Genomic DNA, 18,568 nt, shown 5'->3' with positions numbered 1-18,568 from the left:
GGTCCTGGGGAGGATTTGCTGGCCCTGGGGAGGATTTGCTGGTCCTGGGGAGGATTTGCTGGTCCTGGGGAGGATTTGCTGGCCCTGGGGAGGATTTTCTGGCCCTGGGGAGGATTTGCTGGTCCTGGGGAGGATTTGCTGGTCCTGGGGAGGATTTGCTGGTCCTGACTCCTGGGGAGGATTTGCTGGCCCTGGGGAGGATTAGCTGGTCCTGGGGAGGATTTGCTGGTCCTGGGGAGGATTTGCTGGTCCTGGTGAGGATTTGCTGGCCCTGGGGAGGATTAGCTGGCCCTGGGGAGGATTTGCTGGCCCTGGGGAGGATTTGGAGGTCCTGGGGATGATTTGCTGGTCCTGGTGAGGATTTGCTGGCCCTGGGGAGGATTAGCTGGCCCTGGGGAGGATTTGCTGGCCCTGGGGAGGATTTGGAGGTCCTGGGGAGGATTTGCTGGTCCTGGTGAGGATTTGCTGGCCCTGGGGAGGATTAGCTGGCCCTGGGGAGGATTTGCTGGCCCTGGGGAGGATTTGCTGGTCCTGGGGAGGATTTGCTGGCCCTGGGGAGGATTTGCTGGTCCTGGGGAGGATTTGGGGAGGATTTGCTGGTCCTGGGGAGGATTTGCTGGTCCTGGGGAGGATTTGCTGGCCCTGGGGAGGATTAGCTGGCCCTGGGGAGGATTAGCTGGTCCTGGGGAGGATTAGCTGGTCCTGGGGAGGATTTGCTGGCCCTGGGGAGGATTAGCTGGCCCTGGGGAGGATTTGCTGGCCCTGGGGAGGATTTGCTGGCCCTGTGGAGGATTTGCTGGCCCTGGGGAGGATTTTCTGGCCCTGGGGAGGATTTGCTGGTCCTGAGGAGGATTTGCTGGTCCTGGGGAGGATTTGCTGGCCCTGGGGAGGATTTGCTGGTCCTGGGGAGGATTTGATGGCCCTGGGGAGGATTTGCTGGTCCTGGGGAGGATTAGCTGATCCTGGGGAGGATTTGCTGGCCCGGGGGAGGATTTGCTGGTCCTGGGGAGGATTAGCTGGTCCTGGGGAGGATTTGCTGGTCCTGGGGAGGATTAGCTGGTCCTGGGGAGGATTTGCTGGCCCGGGGGAGGATTTGCTGGTCCTGGGGAGGATTAGCTGGTCCTGGGGAGGATTTGCTGGCCCGGGGGAGGATTTGCTGGCCCTGGGGAGGATTAGCTGGCCCTGGGGAGGATTTGCTGGCCCGGGGGAGGATTTGCTGGTCCTGGGGAGGATTTGCTGGCCCTGGGGAGGATTTGCTGGCCCTGGGGAGGATTTGCTGGTCCTGGGGAGGATTTGGAGGCCCTGGGGAGGATTTGTTGGTCCTGGGGAGGATTTGCTGGCCCTGGGGAGGATTTGCTGGTCCTGGGGAGGATTTGCTGGCCCTGGGGAGGATTAGCTGGCCCTGGGGAGGATTTGCTGGCCCGGGGGAGGATTTGCTGGTCCTGGGGAGGATTTGCTGGCCCTGGGGAGGATTTGCTGGCCCTGGGGAGGATTTGCTGGTCCTGGGGAGGATTTGGAGGCCCTGGGGAGGATTTGTTGGTCCTGGGGAGGATTTGCTGGCCCTGGGGAGGATTTGCTGGTCCTGGGGAGGATTTGCTGCTCCTGGGGAGGATATGTTGGTCCTGGGGAGGATTTGCTGGTCCTGGGGAGGATTTTCTGGTCCTGGGGAGGATTTTCTGGTCCTGGGGAGGATTTGGAGGTCCTGGGGAGGATTTGCTGGCCCTGGGGAGGATTTGCTGGTCCTGGGGAGGATTTGGAGGTCCTGGGGAGGATTTGCTGGTCCTGGGGAGGATTTGCTGGCCCTGGGGAGGATTTGCTGGTCCTGGGGAGGATTTGCTGGTCCTGGGGAGGATTTGCTGGCCCTGGGGAGGATTTGCTGGTCCTGGGGAGGATTAGCTGGCCCTGGGGAGGATTTGCTGGCCCTGGGGAGGATTTGCTGGTCCTGGGGAGGATTTGCTGGTCCTGGGGAGGATTTGCTGGTCCTGGGGAGGATTTGCTGGTCCTGGGGAGGATTTGCTGGCCCTGAGGAGGATTTGCTGGCCCTGGGGAGGATTTTCTGGTCCTGGGGAGGATTTGCTGGCCCTGAGGAGGATTTGCTGGCCCTGGGGAGGATTTGCTGGCCCTGGGGAGGATTTGCTGCTCCTGGGGAGGATTTGCTGCTCCTGGGGAGGATTTGCTGGCCCTGGGGAGGATTAGCTGGTCCTGGGGAGGATTTGCTGGTCCTGGGGAGGATTTGCTGGTCCTGGGGAGGATTTGCTGGTCCTGGGGAGGATTTGCTGGTCCTGGGGAGGATTAGCTGGTCCTGGGGAGGATTTGGAGGTCCTGGGGAGGATTTGCTGCTCCTGGGGAGGATTTGCTGGCCCTGGGGAGGATTAGCTGGTCCTGGGGAGGATTTGCTGGTCCTGGGGAGGATTTGCTGGCCCTGGGGAGGATTTGCTGGTCCTGGGGAGGATTAGCTGGTCCTGGGGAGGATTTGGAGGTCCTGGGGAGGATTTGCTGGTCCTGGGGAGGATTAGCTGGCCCTGGGGAGGATTTGCTGGCCCTGGGGAGGATTTGCTGGTCCTGGGGAGGATTTGCTGGTCCTGGGGAGGATTTGCTGGCCCTGGGGAGGATTTGCTGGTCCTGGGGAGGATTTGCTGGTCCTGGGGAGGATTTGCTGGTCCTGGGGAGGATTTGCTGGTCCTGGGGAGGATTTGCTGGCCCTGGGGAGGATTTGCTGGCCCTGGGGAGGATTTTCTGGCCCTGGGGAGGATTTGCTGCTCCTGGGGAGGATTTGCTGGTCCTGGGGAGGATTTGCTGGTCCTGGGGAGGATTTGCTGGTCCTGGGGAGGATTTGCTGGTCCTGGGGAGGATTTGCTGGCCCTGGGGAGGATTTGCTGGCCCTGGGGAGGATTTTCTGGCCCTGGGGAGGATTTGCTGCTCCTGGGGAGGATTTGCTGGTCCTGGGGAGGATTTGCTGGCCCTGGGGAGGATTTGCTGGCCCTGGGGAGGATTTGCTGGCCCTGGGGAGGATTTTCTGGCCCTGGGGAGGATTTGCTGGCCCTGGGGAGGATTTGCTGGCCCTGGGGAGGATTTGGAGGTCCTGGGGAGGATTTGCTGGTCCTGGTGAGGATTTGCTGGCCCTGGGGGGGGTTTGCTGGTCCTGGGGAGGATTTGCTGGCCCTGGGGGGGGGTTTGCTGGCCCTGGGGAGGATTTGCTGGCCCTGGGGAGGATTAGCTGGCCCTGGGGAGGATTTGCTGGCCCTGGGGAGGATTAGCTGGCCCTGGGGAGGATTTGCTGGCCCTGGGGAGGATTTGCTGCCCCTGGGGAGGATTTGGAGGTCCTGGGGAGGATTTGCTGCTCCTGGGGAGGATTTGATGGCCCTGGGGAGGATTTGCTGGCCCTGGGGAGGATTTGCTGGTCCTGGGGAGGATTTGCTGGCCCTGTGGAGGATTTGCTGGCCCTGGGGAGGATTTTCTGGCCCTGGGGAGGATTTGCTGGTCCTGAGGAGGATTTGCTGGTCCTGGGGAGGATTTGCTGGCCCTGGGGAGGATTTGCTGGTCCTGGGGAGGATTTGATGGCCCTGGGGAGGATTTGCTGGTCCTGGGGAGGATTAGCTGGTCCTGGGGAGGATTTGCTGGCCCGGGGGAGGATTTGCTGGTCCTGGGGAGGATTTGCTGGTCCTGGGGAGGATTTGCTGGCCCGGGGGAGGATTTGCTGGCCCTGGGGAGGATTAGCTGGCCCTGGGGAGGATTTGCTGGCCCGGGGGAGGATTTGCTGGTCCTGGGGAGGATTTGCTGGCCCTGGGGAGGATTTGCTGGCCCTGGGGAGGATTTGCTGGTCCTGGGGAGGATTTGGAGGCCCTGGGGAGGATTTGTTGGTCCTGGGGAGGATTTGCTGGCCCTGGGGAGGATTTGCTGGTCCTGGGGAGGATTTGCTGGTCCTGGGGAGGATTTGCTGCTCCTGGGGAGGATATGTTGGTCCTGGGGAGGATTTGCTGGCCCTGGGGAGGATTAGCTGGCCCTGGGGAGGATTTGCTGGCCCGGGGGAGGATTTGCTGGTCCTGGGGAGGATTTGCTGCTCCTGGGGAGGATTTGCTGGCCCTGGGGAGGATTTGCTGGTCCTGGGGAGGATTTTCTGGTCCTGGGGAGGATTTGGAGGTCCTGGGGAGGATTTGCTGGCCCTGGGGAGGATTTGCTGGTCCTGGGGAGGATTTGGAGGTCCTGGGGAGGATTTGCTGGTCCTGGGGAGGATTTGCTGGCCCTGGGGAGGATTTGCTGGTCCTGGGGAGGATTTGCTGGCTCTGGGGAGGATTAGCTGGCCCTGGGGAGGATTTGCTGGTCCTGGGGAGGATTTGCTGGCCCTGGGGAGGATTTGCTGGTCCTGGGGAGGATTTGCTGGCCCTGGGGAGGATTTGCTGGTCCTGGGGAGGATTAGCTGGTCCTGGGGAGGATTTGCTGGTCCTGGGGAGGATTTGCTGGCCCTGGGGAGGATATGTTGGTCCTGGGGAGGATTTGCTGGCCCTGGGGAGAATTTGATGGCCCTGGGGAGGATTTGCTGGCCCTGGGGAGAATTTGCTGGTCCTGGGGAGGATTTGATGGCCCTGGGGAGGATTAGCTGGTCCTGGGGAGAATTTGCTGGTCCTGGGGAGGATTTGATGGCCCTGGGGAGGATTAGCTGGTCCTGGGGAGGATTAGCTGGTCCTGGGGAGGATTAGCTGGTCCTGGCTGGCCCTGGGGAGGATTAGCTGGTCCTGGGGGGGGTTTGCTGGTCCTGGGGAGGATTTGCTGGCCCTGGGGAGGATTGGCTGGTCCTGGGGAGGATTTGATGGCCCTGGGGAGGATTTGCTGGTCCTGGGGAGGATTTGCTGGCCCTGGGGAGGATTTGCTGGCCCTGGGGAGGATTTGCTGGCCCTGGGGAGGATTTGCTGGTCCTGGGGAGGATTTGTTGGTCCTGGGGAGGATTTGTTGGTCCTGGGGAGGATTTGCTGGCCCTGGGGAGGATTTGCTGGTCCTGGGGAGGATTTGCTGGCCCTGGGGAGGATATGTTGGTCCTGGGGAGGATTTGATGGTCCTGGGGAGGATTTGATGGCCCTGGGGAGGATTTGCTGCTCCTGGGGAGGATTTGCTGGCCCGGGGGAGGATTTGCTGGCCCGGGGGAGGATTTGCTGGTCCTGGGGAGGATTTGCTGGCCCTGGGGAGGATTTGATGGTCCTGGGGAGGATTTGATGGCCCTGGGGAGGATTTGCTGGTCCTGGGGAGGATTAGCTGGTCCTGGGGAGGATTTGGAGGTCCTGGGGAGGATTCGCTGGTCCTGGGGAGGATTAGCTGGTCCTGGGGAGGATTTGCTGGTCCTGGGGAGGATTTGCTGGTCCTGGGGAGGATTTGCTGGTCCTGGGGAGGATTTGCTGGCCCTGGGGAGGATTTGGAGGTCCTGGGGAGGATTCGCTGGTCCTGGGGAGGATTAGCTGGTCCTGGGGAGGATTTGCTGGTCCTGGGGAGGATTTGCTGGTCCTGGGGAGGATTTGCTGGTCCTGGGGAGGATTTGCTGGCCCTGGGGAGGATTTGCTGGTCCTGGGGAGGATTAGCTGGCCCTGGGGAGGATTAGCTGGCCCTGGGGAGGATTTGCTGGTCCTGGGGAGGATTTGCTGGCCCTGGGGAGGATTTGCTGGTCCTGGGGAGGATTTGGAGGTCCTGGGGAGGATTTGCTGGTCCTGGGGAGGATTTGCTGGTCCTGGGGAGGATTAGCTGGTCCTGGGGAGGATTTGCTGGTCCTGGGGAGGATTTGGAGGTCCTGGGGAGGATTTGGAGGCCCTGGGGAGGATATGTTGCAATTGCTACAAACAGCTGTTAAGCTCTGAAGTCCCCCGGGTTTGCCATTTTTACAGAGTTCAGCAGAACAATATAAGCAGGAAGCCGCGCTTTGGATAATTGGAGAGTGAAAAGGAAATGGAATCATAATAAATCTATCAACAGAAATCTCAGGAGACACCGAAACACACAGATTTACATGAGCTAACGCAGCCTAGAGGCGTAACAATCGCCACAAAAGGCCCCATTAGGATGCTGAAACAATGTCAAGTTGAAGGTTAGTCAAAAACTCTAAATCTACTCCATCATCCATATCTGTATGGACCTTGCTTTGTGCGCTGGTCCAAATTATTTGGTGTCCAAAAACAAGACACACCCTCTGCAGGAGAGCTATTCCCCAGACACACCCCCTGCAGGAGAGATATTCCCAGACACACCTCCTGCAGGAGAGCTATTCCCCAGACACACCTCCTGCAGCAGAGCTATTCCCAGACACACCCCCTGCAGGAGAGCAATTCCCAGACACACCTCCTGCAGGAGAGCTATTCCCCAGACACACCTCCTGCAGGAGAGCTATTCCCCAGACACACCTCCTGCAGGAGAGCTATTCCCAGACACACCTCCTGCAGGAGAGCTATTCCCAGACACACCCCCTGCAGGAGAGCTATTCCCAGACACACCTCCTGCAGGAGAGCTATTCCCCAGACACACCTCCTGCAGGAGAGCTATTCCCCAGACACTCCTCCTGCAGGAGAGCTATTCCCCAGACACACCTCCTGCAGGAGAGCTATTCCCCAGACACACCTCCTGCAGGAGAGCTATTCCCAGACACACCTCCTGCAGGAGAGCTATTCCCCAGACACACCTCCTGCAGGAGAGCTGTTCCCAGACACACCTCCTGCAGGAGAGCTATTCCCCAGACACACCTCCTGCAGGAGAGCTATTCCCAGACACACCTCCTGCAGGAGAGCTATTCCCCAGACACACCTCCTGCAGGAGAGCTATTCCCCAGACACTCCTCCTGCAGGAGAGCTATTCCCCAGACACACCTCCTGCAGGAGAGCTATTCCCCAGACACACCTCCTGCAGGAGAGCTATTCCCAGACACACCTCCTGCAGGAGAGCTAATGCCAGACACACCTCCTGCAGGAGAGCTATTCCCCAGACACACTGGAGTGTAAATAAAAGTTTCTGTGAAGAGTAGACCACAATGTCTGAAAACCAGCAGGTGGTCGCTTCTCAAAACTAGGTATGAGCCTAATGCCCCGTACACACGATCGGTTTTCCCCGTCGGCAAAGTTCCTAGCTGAAAAAAACGTTCGTCTGTGTGGAATTCCAACGGAGAAAAAAAACACGCATGCTCGGAAACAATTTGACGCATGCTCGGAAGCATAGAACTTAATTTTTCTCGCCTCGTCGTAGTGTTGTACGTCACCGCGGTCTTTAACGCCCTTAGGCCCAGATTCTCGTAGATCGGCGCATCTCTGCGGCGGCGTAACGTATGTCATTTACGTTACGCCGCCGCAAGTTTTACAGGCAAGTGCTTTATTCACAAAGAACTTACCTGTAAAGTTGCGGCGGCGTAGCGTAAATCACCCGGCGCAAGCCCGCCTAATTCAAATTAGGCGGGTAGGGGGCGTATCGCATTTAAATTAAACCGAACGTAATGCACATGCGCCGTCCCTAAAATTTCCCGATGTGCATTGCGCTAAATGACGTCGCAAGGACGTCATTGGTTTCAACGTGAACGTAAATGGCGTCCAGCCCCATTCACGGACGACTTACGCAAACAACGTAAATTTTTAAATTTCAACGCGGGAACGACGGCCATACTTAACATTGATTGCGCCTCATATAGCAGGGGCAACTTTACGCCGGGACAAGCCTAACGTAAATGTCGTAACTTCACTGCGTCGGCCGCGCGTACGTTCGGGAATTCGCGTATCTAGCTAATTTGCATACCCGACTGGGAAAACGACGGCAGCGACACCTAGCGGACAAAAAAAAAAATAGCATTTTAGATCCGACGGCGTAAGAGCCTTACGCCTGTCGGATCTAATGGATATCTATGCGTAACTGATTCTAAGAATCAGGCGCATAGATACGACGGCCCAGATTAGGACTTACGACGGCGTACATGGCGTTGCGCCGTCGTAAGCCCTTTCAGAATCTGGGCCAGAGAACTTTTGTGTGAGCATGTGTATGCAAGTCAAGCTTGAGCGGAATTCCGTCGGAAAAAAAAACATCCAATTTTTTTTTTCCGACTGGAAATCCGGTCGCGTGTACGCGGCATAATTCTTACAATGCACGGATTGCACAAATGTGGTAATTCTTTTATAATTAAGCCATCAGGGAATTAGCTGGCTCTTTTATGGGCAAGCGACACGCTGTCTGGATTTGTTCCAGTAAGGACAACAAAGGAAAGCTGGGTGGCGGATGCCAGGAATTCCCACTCAGCAGGTTCACCTTTCCATTGTGTTATTGCGGGAAGACGGCCATGTTTTCCTTGGAATGTGACCCTTCTTACTGATCAGAGGTCATTGGGTGCCAAGGCCAAATGTAACCACACTTAACAGAACAATAACGTCATGTCTAATTTCCGTGTGTATTTTTAGAAGGAATTATTTACCCTGCTCTGTTTTTATTATGAACTTATAAATGCACAAAAATGTAAAAAAAAAAAAAAAATGTTTTAATAAATTAATTATTATTTTTAATAATGTAACTTATCTAAAAGTTACATTGTTAACCACTCAAGACCCGGACCAAAATGCAGGTAAAGGACCCGGCCATTTTTTTGCGATTCGGCACTGCGTCGCTTTAACTGACAATTGCGCGGTCGTGCGACGTGGCTCCTAAAACAAAATTGGCGTCCTTTTTTCCTCACAAATAGAGCTTTCTTTTGGTGGTATTTGATCACCTCTGCGGTTTTTATTTTTTGCGCTATAAACAAAAATAGAGCGCCAATTTTGAAAAAAAAAATGCAATATTTTTTACTTTTTGCTATAATAAATATCCCCCAAAAATATATATACATTTTTTTTCCCCTCAGTTTAGGCCGATACGTATTCTAGCGGTCTATCTATCTATCTATCTATCTATCTATCTATCTATCTATCTATCTATCTATCTATCTATCTATCTATCTATCTATCTATCTCTCTATCTATCTCTCTATCTCTCTATCTATCTATCTATCTCTCTATCTATCTCTCTATCTCTCTATCTCTCTATCTATCTATCTTTATCTAGCGATCTATCTATCTATCTATCTATCTATCTATCTATCTATCTATCTATCTCTCTATCTAGCGATCTATCTATCTATCTCTCTATCTATCTATCTATCTCTCTATCTCTCTATCTATCTCTCTATCTCTCTATCTATCTCTCTATCTAGCGATCTATCTATCTATCTATCTATCTATCTATCTATCTATCTATCTATCTATCTATCTATCTATCTATCTATCTATCTATCTATCTATCTATCTATCTATCTATCCATCTAGCGATCTAGCGATCTATCGTTCATGCTGTATAAAGGAATGTGATGAAGTCTATTCTGTCATACTTGTGCGCCACCTGGTGGCAGGTTTGCAGAATGCCACTAACTGGAAAATGTGAGGCCGCTTTGCAATTTTTAAAGGGTAACTCCACTTTCGTGGGGGAAAAAAAAAACAATAGCAAATAAAGTAAAAATAATCTAGCACATGTAATTGCGACACTAATCATATTGTAATTAAATGTTATTAAAAATTAGCTTTCCTTTTCAATCTGCAGCCGCTGTAATTTTCTGAGAATACATTGCAATTTTGCTATACAATAAAAAGTGCAGTGCTATAAGAATGTATCAAATACCGTATATACTCGAGTATAAGCCGAGTTCTTCAGCCCTTTTTTTAGTTTTTTTTTTTTAGGGCCACCTGCCCTCAACATGGGGTGAAGGGGAGATGCTTTTTTGTTAGTTTGCTTTTTATATTCACTTACCGTAGTTTTGTTAAGCTGTTAATGTAGACCACCGAATACTGAATGGACAGAAGCTTGAAATTATTCCCTGACCACCCCATGAAGGTTTCTTGTAGCCTAAGGAAGATATAAGAAAAATAAAAGGAAATATCAGTTTCAATAGGTCACCGGTGTAGGATGTTGTAAATGTGTGGCTGCTTCAGCTCACATCCAACAACATGCGCACTTTAGGTCATGTGACCATTGTGCAGGGGCAGCTGCTTTTTCTGGCTGTTGGCATAGGTGTGCACCCCAAAGTGTATATATACTGACAGTGTCAGAAGAGCAATCAACGGGGTCAGTAGGGCAGAGATTGGTGTCAGTAATTTTTATTTGTATTATTTTTTTACATTTTTTTTTATTTAAATATTTTTTTTTTCAATTTTTTTATTTTTAATATTTTGTACGATTTTTTTTTATGTTTCTTACAATTTTTTGATATTTTTTACAATGTCTTTTTTTAAATATTTTTTACAATTTTATATTTTTTACAATTTTTTTTTTTTTTACATTGAGAAGACTTGAAAATTGCTGTTCATAGACGCTCTCCATCCAATCTGACAGAACTTGAGATATTTTACAAAGAAAAATGGACAAAAATTTCCCTCTCTAGATGTGCAAAGCTGGTAGAGACACCCCCAAAAAGACTTGCAGCTGTAATTGCAGAGAAAGGAGGTTCTACAAAGTATTGACTCCGGGGGGGCGCCATACAAATGCCCCTCCCCCCACACTTTTCACATATTTATTTGTAAAAAAAAAAAAAAAAATTATGTTGGCATAGGTGTGTACCCCAATGTTCAAGCACATATGTATGTGTATATATATATATACTGACAGTGTCAGCAGAGCAATCAACAGGGTCAGTAGGGCAGAGATTGGTGTCAGTAATTTTTATTTGTATTCTTTTTTTTTTAATTTTTTTTATTTAAATTTTTTTTACACTTTTTATTTTTAATATTTTTTTTTTAAAAAATTTTGATTTAAAAAAAATATTTTTAATATTGTTTAAAAAAAATTTACAATTTTTTTTATATATTTTTTACAATTTTCTATTTTTATTTTTTTACATTGAGAATCTGTGACAAGACTTGAAAATTGCTGATCACAGATTATCTCCATCCAATCAGACAGAGCTTGAGATATTTTACAAAGAAGAATGGGCAGAAATGCCCCTCTCTAGATGTGCAAAGCTGGTAGAGACCCCCCAAAAAGACTTGTAGAGAAAGGGGGTTCTACAAAGTATTCACTCCGGGGGGCGCCGTACAAAAGTCTTCCCCACACTTTTCACATATTTTTTTGCACCCCAAAGTTCAAGCACATATGTATATATACTGACAGTGGGGTGGATTCAGGTACGACTTGCGCCCTTCTACGGAGGCACAGTGTACCGTTTTAACGCTGCGCCTCTGTAAATTACCTGCGCTACGCTTCATTCATGAAGCAGTAGCTCCGTAATTTGCGTGGGCGCTCCCTAAAACTGCCCGGCGTAAGGGCGCGTAATTTAAATGATCCCGTAGGGGGCGTGGATCATTTAAATTAGGCGCGTTCCCGCGCCGAACGTAGTTCGCATGCTCCGTCGGGAAACGTTCCCGACGTGCATTGCGGCAAATGACGTCGCAAGGACGTCATTTGCTTTAACGTGAACGTAAATGGCGTCCAGCGCCATTCACGATTCACTTACGCAAACAACGTAATTTTCAAACATCGCAACGCGGGAACGACGGGTAGACTTAGCATTGGCTGCCCCTGCTAATAGCAGGAGCAGCCTTACGCGGAACCCGACGAACGCAAACGACGTAAACTGCGTACGCAGGGCTCGCGTAGGGTAGTGAATCGGCGTTAGTATGCAATTTGCATACTCTACGCCAGGGGTATTGAATTAAAATTCATGGAGGTCCGATAAGTAAAATTTTCTTCCAGCCGAGGTCCGCATCGCAGTTTTGTGCGATTACCCTGATTCTTTACATTGCAGCCCAGGGGTGCAGGCACGACACACCATTCGTTTGAATGGGCTGCTGCGCCTGTGTTTCTGCTGGGAAAAGGTCCTGGCATCTTTTTAAAAAGGCAGCCACATGGAAACTGCCTGATGCGTTTGTACCATGCAATTTCCATGTGCAGAAAATTGCACCTTGCATTTTAATGCATTTAGGAGTCAATGGTACCCCTTTACGTTTTCTGTGCAGCACCTCATTTTGTGCGCAGCTGCTTGTCCCCTTCACATCTTCCCCACCACAGCCCTGTCCCCCTTCACATATCACCCCACACAGTATTACCCCCCTTCACATATCACCCCACACAGTATTACCCCCCATCACATATCCCCCCACACAGTATTGCCCCATCACATATCCCCCCACACTATTGCCCCATCACATATCCCCCACACAGTATTGCCCCATCACATATCCCCCACACAGTATTGCCCCATTACATATCCCCACACACAGTATTGCCCCATCACATATCCCCCCCCACACAGCATTGCCCCATTACATATCCCCCCACACAGTATTGCCCCATTACATATCCCCCCATTATTGCCCCATTATCCCCCCATTATTGCCCCATTACATATCCCCACACACAGTATTGCCCCATCACATATCCCCCCCCACACAGCATTGCCCCATTACATATCCCCCACACAGTATTGCCCCATCACATATCCCCCCACACAGTATATTACCCCATCACATATCCCCCCACACAGTATTGCCCCATCACATATCCCCCCACACAGTATATTACCCCATCACATATCCCCCCACACAGTATTGCCCCATTACATATCCCCACACACAGTATTGCCCCCTTTACATGACCCCCATCACAGATCCCCCACACAGTATTGCCCCATCACAGATCCCCCCACACAGTATTGCCCCATCACAGATCCCCCCACACAGCATTGCCCCATTATATATCCCCCCACACAGTATTGCCCCATTACATATCCCCCACACAGTACTGCCCCCTTTACATGACCCCCATCACATATCCCACCACACAGTATTGCCCCATCACAGATCCCCCCACACAGTATTGCCCCATCACAGATCCCCCCACACAGTATTGCCCCATCACAGATCCCCCCACACAGTATTGCCCCATCACAGATCCCCCCACACAGCATCGCCCCATTACATATCCCCCCACACAGTATTGCCCCCTTTACATGACCCCCATCACATATCCCACCACACAGTATTGCCCCATCACATATTCCCCCACACAGTATTGCCCCATCACATATCCCCCCCCACAGTATTGCCCCTTTACATGACCCCCATCACAGATCCCCCCCCATACAGTATTGCCCCATCACATATCCCCCCACACAGTATTGCCCCATCACATATCCCCCCCACACAGTACTGCCCCCTTTACATGATGCCCCCTTTACATGACGCCCCCCCCTCCACATACACAGCACTGCCCCCGCTCCCCATCCTTAACATTTTCATACATTTTCCTCCCTTCCCTCTCCACTCCTACCTTTCACAGCGCGGGGGGCGGGAGGCGGGACAGTCGTAGACTGAAGGCGCGGGAGCTGTCGGGTTGACTTTTCGGCGAACTGGTGATTGGCTGCTAGGACCGCCTCCTAGCAGCCAATCACCTCCCATCTAACACGACAGGCAGCTACCTCTCGGGTCCCGCCCACGGTCTGGGATTGTCCCGCCTCCCGCCGTCCGCTCCTCTGCTAATAATAGCAGAGGAGGCTGGGGACAAAAGCGGCGACTAAATGGCGCGATCGCCGCGGTCCGGAAAGAGCAGCAGCTCGGGCCGGATGCGGACCGCGGGCCGCCATTTAGTGATGCCCGCTCTACGCTGACCACTACCGGAACGCCACCTAGCGACCATCGTAAGAATGCAGCCTACGATATGACTGGCATAAGAGCCTTATGCCAGTCATATCTTAGGCTGCAGTCGGCAGAACGAGCTTTCTGAATACAGAAAAGTCGTTACGCCAGCGCAACTAAGCAATTGCGCTGCGTAACTATGGTTACGCAGACGCAATTGCTTACTGAATCCACCCCAGTGTCAGCAGAACAATCAACGGGGTCAGTAGGGCAGAGATTGGTGTCAGTAATTTTTATTTGTATTAATTTTTTTTACAATTTTTTTTATTAAAATGTTTTTCTTTTTACACTTTTTTTAATATTTTTTAAAAAAAAATTTAATATTTTTTTACATTTTTTAAAAAAAAATTACAATTTTTTTTACAACAGGCTGTTGTCGGAAAATCCGACCATTTGTACGCTCCATCGGACAATTGTTTTGGATTTTCCACGGGCACGATTTAAAATTGTCCGCCAACAAAACGTGTGTTGTCGGATTATCCGATCGTGTACGCTCGGAACCAATGCTCACCATGACACAACATTAGCAAAAGTTGCCCAAAGGGTGGCGCTAAAGAGCCGAAGAAAAAAAAGACGTTGTTTCGTGTTTGTTGGCCGACAATTCTTTGCCGTTTTGTATGCAATACAAGTTCCTGGCCAACGTCCCTTCAGACACAAGTCCTGCGCTTTGCCTGAGGAAAATCCGATCGTGTGTACGAGGCTTTAGACTGGGGCGCCATTAAAGTTCATGTGCGTGTAAAGACAGGTGTCCCAATACTTTTGGCAATATAATGTATATGAAAGCAATAGACTCGATCCTCACTGCATTTCTATACTTGATGCTCTAGAAACCAACCTTGTGGAGAAGGATCCCAGGTGCTCCACGCAAATGTGAAAGGCGGATCTCTCCAGCTCCTCGGACAGTTTGGAGGATTCTCTGACATGCGTCCCAATTATCTGCAAGAAATACTCCGGACATGAAATGCTGGATCTTTACTGACAATTTCTATTCTTCAGTGACTGTAGTTCTCCTTTAGCGCCCCCTAGTGGTTAACTCCTAAACTGCAATTGGCATTTTCACAGTAAACAAAGTAAAAAATATTCATTTTTTTTTCAAAATTGTCGCTCTATTTTTGTTTATAGCGCAAAAAAACGCAGAGGTGATCAAATACCACCAAAAGAAAGCTCCATTTGTGGGGGGGGAAAAGGACGCCAATTTTGTTTGGGAGCCACGTCGCACGACCGCGCAATTGTCAGTTAAAGCGACGCAGTGCCGAATCACAATAAGTGGCCCAGTCATTGACCAGCAAAATGGTCCGGGGCTGGAGTGGGTAAAGTGTTACTAAACCCACAACAGTACAATCGGTCTTTATATGTAGTAAAGCATGCGCGTTATACTCAATGTGGAATCTAGGGGGCAGTGACCTTCCTACAGCCCCCTAATCTACATACAGGGCGCCGGACAAATGGATTCCAATGTTTTTTTTTTTTTTCAGAAGCACCTGATTAGATCTAGAGCCTCTAATTGGCTTCAAAAAGTGTGGGCTCCGGGTGCAGAGCACTGCGCCCCAAGCCCACCCAGATATTATATTATAATAATATTCGCTAATGTCTTCCTGTTTCTCCTCCTGGCGAATCGAGTCCTGGGAACAGATTGGCCGGGGTTCCTAAGTCCTGATTGGCCGGGAGGAGAAGCAACCGCCGAGACTTGGAAGGAGGCGCAGGGGGGAAGCTGCGACCTGGATGGGGTAAGTGCAGGGGCTGGCGGGCGAGCGGCGGAGGAGGGGATCGTGATCAAACAAGCCAGCGCTGGGGGGGGGGGGGGGGGTTGTTGGTTGTCTGGCTGGCTGAGGAGGCCGCTGCCCCCCTCCAAGAAAATTGAGAACCATCTGCCATGGCTAAGGGGTTAAACCTTTGCATCATGTAAAAAGGCTGTTTGATCCTGTCATCTTACACAGTCCCCAATCCATCTCCTGATAGTACAAGAGCCTTGGGGGGCACTCTGCACATGCTCAGTTTGGTGTGTATTGTTGGAGAGTTTATTTTTTGGGAGGGTGCATGTGATCAGCACAGGGCCAATCAGCACTGTCCAGACAGAGGGCCAGGGGTCATGCAGCCTCATAGGACAGTCAGAGGAGAATGAAAACTCCTCCTCCAAGCTTTAACCAGTGCTCCTGTCATCTCTGATCCTCTTCTTTCACAGCCCCCAATCCATCTCCTGATAGTACCAGAGCCTTGGGGGGGACTCTGCACATGCTCAGTTTGGTGTGTATTGCTGGAGAGTTTATTTTTTGGGAGGGTGCATGTGATCAGCACAGGGGCCAATCAGCACTGTCCAGACAGAGGGCCAGGAGTCACGCAGCCTCATGGGACAGTCAGAGGAGAATGAAAACTCCTCCTACAAGCTTTAACCAGACACTGATAGAAGTCACAAGACTGCTGTATACTGCTGATGAGAAAAAATATTTAGCAGTTTATATTTCCTAAAATAATTGTATATCCATGTTCTGTGTACTGTGGGAGATCAGATATAATGAATACAGGGTCCGGGGTTTAGTGACACTCTAATAAACAATGGCAGAGTGATTGGCATACTCACATGTTCTATGTCGGTGTGAAGTGGAAGTTCCTCGAATGTCTCCTCCTCTACCTCCACCTCCTTTTCCCATTTATTCTTCTCCATCTCTAGTATGTTGTGATAATATCTTTTTATGATTCCCTTAAAATAATATAATTGTAAGACAACAAAGACGAGTCAGCAGAGGAATAATATAGAAGATAAATATAATACAACAAACCAAAAGATTTTATAAATATTATATAATTACACATACATATACAGTGCCTTGAAAAAGTAGAATACAATGATCAGTGGCCCAGATTCAGGTAGAATTGCGCGATATTTGCGGGGGAGCAGGGCAACGATTTTGCGCTGCGCCCCCGCAAATATTTTGCGCTGCCCTCGATTCACGGAGCAGTAGCTCCGTGAACTGCGAGGGCGCGCCGGCAAATTTGCCCGGCGTAAGCGCGCGTAAGTTAAATGATCCCGCCGGGGGCGGGAATCATTTAAATTAGGCGCGCTCCCGCGCCGAGCGTACAGCGCATGCTCCGTCTGGAAACTTTCCCGACGTGCATTGCGGCGAATGACGTCGCAAGGACGTCATTTGCTTCAAAGTGAACGTGAATGGCGTCCAGCGCCATTCCTCGAAGCACTTAAGCAAACGCCGTGAAATTCAAATTTCACGGCGCGGGAAGGCCAGCTATACTTTAGCATTGGCTGCCGCTGCTATTAGAAAGGGCAGCCTTGCGCTAAAGTTGCCGTACGGAAACTCCGTACCTGGCTTGCACGGGGCCCGCGCAAGCTTGTGAATCAGTGGTAGTATGCAATTTGCATACTACACGCTGATACACAATGGGAGCGCCCCCTAGCGGCCCCCGCAAGAATGCAGCCTAAAATTAGGCTGCAGCCGGTGTAACGAGGTTCCTGAATCAGGAGCACTCGTTACATCGGAGCAAGTAAGCAATTGCGCTGTGTAACTTATGGTTACACGGGCGCAATTGCTTCTTGAATCTGGGCCAGTGTTGCTGATTATAGCCAACGGCAGGGGAGGGCTGGGCTGGGGGGCAGGGTGGTAATTTCCTCCCAGGCCGGCAGCTGCTGCCCGCTACCATTTTCTTTTTTATTCGGGTCTAGAAAGTTGGGCCGAGGGCATGGCCATGGCGGCTGACCACTAGCTGTTGCATTTTGGGAGTTGTAGTCCACACTCAAGCTCCCCGGTGGGTGGAAAACAGAGCAGCGCAGAGGAAACTACAACTCCTGGAGACCGGATTCTTGGAAGCAGGGTGTGCCAGGGAGTCGGGACGCAGGGCTGGGTGCTGGCTGCAACCTGCAACCCAGGACCAGGAGCATTACCCCCCAAGGAGGCCGTGGCATGCAAGGACCTGTGGTGAGAGACCCTGACACCCATAGCTGACCCCCCCCATCCCCCCCAGTGATCAGGCTGCATTGATGGGCACTGGAGTTGGCTGCATTGAAAAACCAGATGGGCCATGGATGGTGAGCTGATTCGGAGGTTCAATGGGCCAATTGACTGAACTCCCCCCCCCCCCCCCCCCCAGGCCTAAGGCTGCCAGCCCTCCCCTGGCCATTCTGAAAACGCTTGACAGGCTGGTAGATCAATTTGTGTACAACCAGCTAGGCCATATACATGGATCGAAACTCGTCCGGTCCCTGCTGAACTAGCTGAATTTCGATCTGTGTATCGCCGACTTAAGTCTAATTTACTTTTAGTGATATTTAGCCAGATTCAGAGAGACGGGCGCATCTTTAGTTCGGCGTAGCGCATCCCATATGCGCTACGCCAACGTAACATAGTGAGGCAAGGCCAGTATTCACAAAGCACTTGCTCCCTAAGTTACGTCGGCGTAGCAGAAATTGGCCCGGCGTAACCCCGCCTAATTCAAATTAGGCAGGTAGTGGGCGTGCTACATGTAAAGTAACCGTGACCCCATGTAAATGAGGGCCGTTGGTACGGCGCATTCGCGCGCATGCTCAGAATCACGCCGCAAATACTCAATGCTTTCGACGTGAACGTAACCTACGCCCAGCCCCATTCACGTACGCTTACGCAAAACAACGTAAAATACGACATCGTCCATACCTTGCATGGGCTGCACCATCTTTTTGGTGGTTTATCTTTACGCCGGCGTATGTCTTACGTAAATGGCGTAGCTTACTGCGACAGGCGTACATACGTTCGTGAATCGGCGTATCTTACGACGGCGTAGGAGACTTACGTCGGTCGTATCTTAGCAACAGTGAGGCGTTTCTCATTTTAAGAATGCGCGCAAAGATACAACGGCGCTCATTCGGACTTACGACGGCGTATCTACTGATACGCCGTTGTAAGTCTCTCTGAATCTGGCTAATT

General features: G+C 51.3%; 1 protein-coding gene across 1 annotated transcript in view; it reads right to left on the bottom strand.

The window, feature by feature from the left end:
• The window catches only part of EXOC3L4 (exocyst complex component 3 like 4), a gene marked incomplete in the record, with an annotated part of 73,319 nt that overhangs the window by 18,920 nt on the left and 35,831 nt on the right, over window positions 1-18,568 (bottom strand). Inside the window, 3 exon segments of the mRNA XM_040333779.1 lie at window positions 9,781-9,876; window positions 14,494-14,594; window positions 16,237-16,356. Coding sequence (XP_040189713.1) covers window positions 9,781-9,876; window positions 14,494-14,594; window positions 16,237-16,356 — 317 coding nt within the window.

The sequence above is a fragment of the Rana temporaria genome, chromosome 13 (genome assembly GCF_905171775.1).
Source record: "Rana temporaria chromosome 13, aRanTem1.1, whole genome shotgun sequence".
Taxonomy (NCBI): domain Eukaryota; kingdom Metazoa; phylum Chordata; class Amphibia; order Anura; family Ranidae; genus Rana; species Rana temporaria.
This window is presented reverse-complemented; position numbering and strand designations above follow the sequence as displayed.